This window comes from Puntigrus tetrazona, chromosome 3, assembly GCF_018831695.1.
Source record: "Puntigrus tetrazona isolate hp1 chromosome 3, ASM1883169v1, whole genome shotgun sequence".
Taxonomy (NCBI): domain Eukaryota; kingdom Metazoa; phylum Chordata; class Actinopteri; order Cypriniformes; family Cyprinidae; genus Puntigrus; species Puntigrus tetrazona.
Window position 1 is genome coordinate 24580955 of NC_056701.1, and position 7076 is coordinate 24588030.

At 43.9% G+C, this 7076-nt stretch overlaps 1 protein-coding gene across 1 annotated transcript; it reads right to left on the bottom strand.

Annotated features, from left to right (window-relative positions):
• Positions 1-3112: 3112 nt before the first annotated feature.
• foxd7 (forkhead box D7) lies at positions 3113-4946 on the bottom strand. Its single transcript, XM_043235487.1, has one exon. It carries the CDS (start codon positions 4718-4720, stop codon positions 3797-3799), a length of 924 nt encoding a protein of 307 aa, XP_043091422.1. The 5' UTR covers positions 4721-4946; the 3' UTR covers positions 3113-3796.
• Between the last annotated feature and the right edge of the window lie 2130 nt (positions 4947-7076).

The following is a 7076-nucleotide window of genomic DNA, read 5'->3' on the forward strand; positions in this document are numbered from 1 at the left end:
ATAGCATCTCATTCATTAAGTTAGCGCAAGGCAAGTATTTTGCCATCTTGGCTAAAAAATCTTAAGATAGCGAGGTTACGAATGTGCTTTAGATTGATCAGCTCATTGGGTTGAAATGAATGTTTTTCAAGTTGACTTGATGTCGTTTGTTAAAGCAAAGACAACACTGACGGGGCTTGAAAACAATTTAAAAAAAATAAAATATAAAAATAAAAATACATTTACAGTTATTTCAACAAGAAAAGTATTGTCAAGCTAACAAAACATTTTAAAGCAGCAGAGTAACGTTTTATTTAAGTCGACTCAAAAGTTGTATTTTTTCAGTTTAATGGCGTCTATTACTTTATTACCATGGAAACCCGCCGGGGGCTTGTGGGTAGTGTAGTTCCTTATTTATTGATTAAATTTTTTTTCATGAAAGGCTTGTTAGAAATCGCTTTCTGGAGCCATTGAATTGTAAACGAATGTCTTTATTTCACCCCTTAATCGCTTTATTACCTTCACAGCTCGAACGCAGACCTCAAACACACATGAACATTACGAGGGAACCTTCAGGAAGCTGCTCGGAAGAAACGGGACGTCCCGGGGAGAGCAGGAGACCTGCGCGAGCTGGTACGGGCTTCGAGCGATGACTCGACCCGTCCTGTTTGACTTGGCGTTGAGGAGACAGGAGACAGCGCCTCTCGGGTCAGGTACAGGCGGACCTTGTAAAAGCAAACCGTATCGGGACGGTCAAAATATGAATTATAACACGTCAGTGCCAATAAAGCGCTCGCGCTGGCAGCGCTGCCGGGGGGTGTCAAATAAAGCGCAATTCATCACAATCACAATATTATTAACACGCTTAATGTGACGCTGATGGAGCGTGAAGTGAAGTTTTCGCACATGACGTATTCAATTTCAGACCGCAAACGCGGGGCTTATTATGGTTCCCGTCTTCGTATACGTGAAATGACCTGTTTTGCTTTAAGTTACGGGTCTTAGGCGGCATTTCGACTGGAGAAAATGACCTCGCGGATTGTTTTTGAGGATCACAAACTGCGGCAGCCGGGAAAGACGATACGGCTCGAGCGAGATGCGGGAGCTGGGTCACGGATACGCTGCGACCGTCACCGTAGAAATAAATATTTGCCTCCGTGTCTCTGCTGGGACGCGGCTAAATAGAGGCCAGCCGTTCAAAGCCAACAACAGGAATCTGTCCATCGACTGCATGAAAGGGTCCGTGGGCGAGCGAGGGACAGGCGGGCGCGTTCACACCGGCGAGGTTTCTTGAAGACACACTCCTTTTGTTTCCTTTATTTTGTCAGGTGCAGCGGGGAGTGCGGTTATCTCAGGTCGGCCCTCACTTCGCCTCTGGCTCTTCTGCGCTTCTTTTGTTTTTCTTTTCTCGCGTTTAGGCGCAGGCCCGCTGTCCAGTCATACGAATTAAAGAAAGGGGAAGCCAGAAAAACTGGAAAACGTCAAACGCCGAAGTCCAAATAAACACGCTCTCAGATGCACGCGAAGCGCTGCGGTGAAATTGAACGGAGAGACGGGTTTTACATGCAAATGAGCAATTCCCCTCAGTTTGATAATGCGGATATTTGACGGGAGAAAGCAGGATTGAGGCCAGATCATGCTTGCATGGTATTCGTGGGGTGATGCAGCGCACATTTGACTCTTTCGCGGTGTGGTGCTGTTACTCAGGCCTAGGCTGTCGTTTCTTTTTGTGGTTTCTTCGAGATGGGTTTGAATGATTCCGACAGTTTTTACGCGGCACGGATTTCCTGTATAGTGTTTGTCAGTATGATACAATAATAGGGATCGACTTTTTTTAACTGAAAAAAATATTTCGAACGCCATTCTTTAACCTAAAACGCAGAATTCTATTTTAATTGGTAGAAATTCGAATTATTTTACTCGTCCCGGTGATAAAACGTTAAACTGGCTATTCAATTTATGATGAAACTTATAACACTTAATACTCAGCAATGTGGAGATCTGTGTATAGATAAATATGAATATATTCGGAATAAATATAGTTTTAACTCTTATTGCAGTTCCCAGTCCTGTCGAAGACACCCACGTTTTTATTGCTTCTAGCTGGAAATACCAGTGCTTGCGTGCTTTTTTCATTTCCATTCCCATAAATCTGTGTTAATGTGACACCCTCTCCCATGCAGAAAAAAAAACGCATCTTGTAACTGAAGGAATATCCTTAAACTCGGCAATCATGTGCCCTTATGACACAAAACACACAGTACGCATGCAATAAAATCTCCACTTCAAAAAGGTGCATTTCTCCTCGTTTTGAATCTGTTACCCTGTCGTTTCCCAGGAGAAACATGCATTCGTATTTAATAGTGAATTTGGTGCCGGTGTAAATTTGATTTGATTTGAAGAAATCGTACAACATCTCTTCAATCATTTCAGGAAAATAACCTAGGCCCCAGAAGGAGGCTTGCGGTCACGTGATGATAGGCTGTGTATATAGATGCATAATGTGCGGAGCTTTTCAGATCCACGGTAGAATCGCGCACCTGAGTCAGAGCGAGCTGTCAGGCCGTTTGGAGATGATTATTTACAGTGTGCGCTCGGATGGAAGTCTGCTCATGCTCAGGTGTCAGATACTGTGTGTTTGCGAAGCGCATTTGAGACTGATCCGGTTGATTATTTCCGCTTAACAAGCTTAAATAAATAAACCGACGTGAGTGGACACGTGTCAGGCCTGCACTTAATTTTTTTTAGCTTATTTATGATGGAGATATAGGCCAAACGAACGGCCATGTAGATCTATGCAAGATCAAAAATGGACCGCAAACTTTAAGCGACAATATAAGAGTCCCTCTTTAAATGATTTTCATAGCCCTTTCACGATTAGGGCATTATTTTAACAATGTAAAAATGCCATTCCGATACTCGAATCGAACCGGTTCAGTGAATTCTGCAAATTATAAAATCACATACAACGCACAAGATGCTATTTAATAACATTTTGGTCAAGATTATTATCTAAATCTGTATCAATTGTTGGCTAACAGATAGATAACTTAGATGACAGTATTTTTTTTGCTCTTAAATTATTGTAACATTATTGTAACTAAGTCCTGGTTTATTTCTGACACACACACACACACACACACACACACACAAGTTGTGTTATTTACGCCCATGCGTGTCATAGTTATCATTCCTAATTTTTCATTCATAGTAACGGGAACTATTCCCATTATTGAAAACGCGACGATGATGACTGACAATAAATGAGCTGCAAAATCTTATAGCAATCGATATCTTACCTGATCCTACCTTTTTGGGGGCGGTTGTTTATTTAGGCTAATTTTTATCCTTGCTGAGAAATGAGCGAGACACGTTTGGAAAATAATGGCACTGTATTTACAGCACATTCAAAGAGAAATGTTGCAAATAAAACGCAATGTGTAGTTCTTGTTCATGCCAAATCACGAACAGACCAGAAATTTCTTGTCCGTAAAAAAAAAAAAAAAGAAAAAGGAAAAAAGAAAAAGTTTTATTTCCGTCAAAACGCGAAATGGAAATTCGTCATTTAAATAGCGGATTCGTTCGATGTTTAATCACTCCGATAAAATAACATGCATCTATAAACCATTTCAGCATGTAACACTTCGACACCCCGCTGGATGGATTCCCGACAAAAAATGAATAATTTCGAAAACGTTCCTTAAAATATTCGACGCGATGCTCTACACACTTTTACACCTCGGGATAAATGAAATGATTCCTGAGAAGAAGAAAAAAACAACAACAAGAGTGTTTTCGTGTGCGTATGTGCGCGCTGTTAGTCGTTGACGCTGGCCAGGTGTCTGTGTTTAGTGGACAAATCCACGTGGCTGTGCGCGTCTTGCAGCTTCTGGTACTCGTACTGAAAATTAAGCACCCGAGGGAAGCCCACCGGATTGAACAGTGCCGAGGACGCGTACGGAGATGCCGGGGCCATTGCGCAGGCGAGGCCAGGGGTGGCCGGCTCCATGGCCAGCGTTTGAGACTGTGGGAAAGACTTGGCCGTGACAGGGTTCCTCGAGAAAAGCGTGGAGAGCGCCGGTAAAATGCTCCCGACAGGTGGCACGCCGATGGGTTGATGGAAGCCAAACGGGTAGATATCCAGCCCCGGTAAATGAGCGCAGGACGCGCCGAGTCCGTACGCGCCGTAGCCGAGGTTGGGGAAGCCGCTGGGCTGCAGCGCCTGATCTTTGAACACGCCGAACTTGAAGTGCTGCCGCTTAAATCTCTTCCTCCTCCGCAGGAAACTTCCGTTCTCAAACATATCCGAGGAATTGGGGTCCAGGGTCCAGTAGTTCCCTTTCCCGGGATTACCGGGCTCTCGCGGCATTTTGACGAAGCAGTCGTTGAGGGAGAGATTGTGCCGGATGGAGTTCTGCCAGGCCGGGAACTTCTCTCGGTAGTACGCGAACCGGTGGCTGATGAAGTCGCATATCTCGCTGAGGGTGAGGCGCTTCTTTGGGCTCTGGAGGATGGCCATGGTGATCAAAGCGATGTACGAGTAGGGCGGCTTCACCGAGGCGCTCTTGCTCGAGCTCGAGGGGCACGCGGAAGACGGGACGCGGTCCTTCCCCTCCTTCTCATCTACCTGGTCGGATGCGGAAAGGGCTGAGGTCGAAAGATGCTCGTCTCCAGACTCCTTGCCACCCTCTCCAACCACGTCGACAACGAGGTCATCCATTAAATCGGCGTCCAGGGTCATAATCCACAAGTTGGAGACGCGCGAAACGGGTCCCAGACAAGCAGATGGCAACGCGCTGGAGTCTTAGCCTCTCCTTCGCTTGGAAAGGGCTCCTCGGAGCAGCCTGAAGATGGGCGATGAAGAGACGAGCGCGCTAGGAACGCGGTTTAATGCGGCCACGCAGGACTCCTCACCACCCGGGCGCGGGACGTCTGGAGAGCTGCGCTTGCAGCAATGTCCATCGTCCACTCCCGACGCAACTGGATTCCTGCAGCTGTTCGGGAATCGGATGACGATGATGTCATGACGAAGTGCTCAGGAAGAAGCTCCACTCCAATGAAAACAGGGCAACTCGAGCGGGTCCCGTCCGCAGACAGTCCTCCGGAGCAGCCGGGATTGATGTCCCGTCACTCGAGTCGCGAGGTTGTCACGGCGCGGAACTCAATTAGACGAATTACGATTATGACTGCGTTTGAGTGAGCAGAAAACAATAAAAGCACGCAGTAATAAAGCGCCCACGTGCTCAGATTAAAGAAGGACAGCGACATGCTCGCTTTTATTAGCGCCTGCTATTTTCTGCTCATTCGAACATAACACCTGACGCGTCGAACAGTCAAACGATTTTTTAAAAATTATTATTTCATTTGTTTATTTTTTTGGAAATCGAAAGAATTACCAGAAATGAAATTTACCAGCACCACAAGATTAGTTCAGCCCATGCTTTTTTTCTACTCACACGATAGCTTTTACATGTAAAAACATGTATTGCTGAATTAGTGCCTTAATTAAGAAATGTATAACATGCGAACTGTGTATCCCCGAGATCTTTTTTTTTCTTTTTTTTTTATCCATGCAGCAAATTTAGCGAATCAGCTAAATACTGCACGCAATTATAGGCCATATTATTTGTGGCATTCTCATCATAATATCGACTGTTCTTTATTATTGAATCATTATCTTAGAATATAATGAATAACAAACCCTTAAAGCGCAAACTACTATAAAAGTAGTTTAAACGTTTATGCTTATTGTTGCTATTATTTTAGTTATCGTTAAATCCAGACAACAAAAATCACTATAAAACACTCGAGACCATTAAGATCAGTAACAGATAAGTCAAACGAATGCGAATCGGCTTGAATGTCATTGAGCTGTGAAGCAACGCAGCTAAAATAAGAAACAGATTTAGGCCTATATTATGGGCTATTCATCATAAGGTGCTGCACGCATTTGATCCTCGCCCATATGTTTCCTCTATTTTAATATCTTACATTTCCCATTGAGCTTTTTTTTATGATACGGTGAAAATGAGCTATATCAAATAAAATTGTCGGGCCGTTCGGATGAAAGCGAAGAGTTTACGCTCTCTATTGGCTGCTGAAGGCCGCGGGGTGTTTGTTTTAATGATGCGGCTCTTTGTCGGGGATTTCTACATTTCCTGCGCGTATAATCTTATTGATACCGGAGCCCGCCTCGCGGGAGAGCACGTGGGTGGGCACGATTTCACAAATCTATCGCGCATGTCCTCGGATTGGAAACAGGCCCAGAGAGAAATGAATGAAGGACGCTTTGGGAAGCGAAAAGGGGATGATAATACAAACCCGACGCAGATAATGCGCTTTAAATGTGGCATTCATGGGTGATGCATCCCTGCAGACAGCGCGGCCTGCTCTAAACGGAGACGACTTGCTATGGAAAAGATTATTGTTTGGTTTTCATATTTCTATTATGAAGTCATTAGGCCGTGGCTTGTTGTCACTGGGCTGTATCTAATTTAATTAAAGCCTTTGTCAAAAGTCCTATTAGACAAACACGCGTTTTCTCTAGAAGTCGTATAGCTCATCACCTTAAATAAGGATCATTTTATCAACAAATAAAAATATGCAATATCACAGGCTATATAGGTTATGTTTTTGCGACAAGCCGGTTCTTAATTTTTTTTTAAACTCGCCACGTTATAAATGCAGCTATAAAATGCCATTTAATCACAGTAGGCTGTTTGAAAGAAGTTGGCTTACAGATGGGCTTATTATATGAAATGCGCATTTTATTATAAACCACGACAACTGGCTTAGATCGCGTTAAAATATAGGCTACATTTGCAATTAGTTTAATTCACGTTTTTTTACGCCGCGGCGCGCGGATGAAAAAGAGGCCGAGAGGGCTATATTAAGGGATGCAAACATTAAAATAGTCAAAAATAGGCTTTTTGAAAGTTTGTTTCATTCGCGAAAATGAAATGAAACGGCCTATACCTATCTTATTTACGCGTTTCTGGCCGATTTATTTAACGTAGCCTATATTTCCGATTACAAAACTAACAGACGTCAGGTTACAAAGCGCTGACTGGCGTTGTTTCACGTATCCTCGCTGGGAT

What these genes read in the sequence shown, in the direction of transcription:
- foxd7 (XM_043235487.1), bottom strand. Translation starts at nt 4,720, where the DNA reads ATGACCCTGGACGCCGATTTAATGGATGACCTCGTTGTCGACGTGGTT.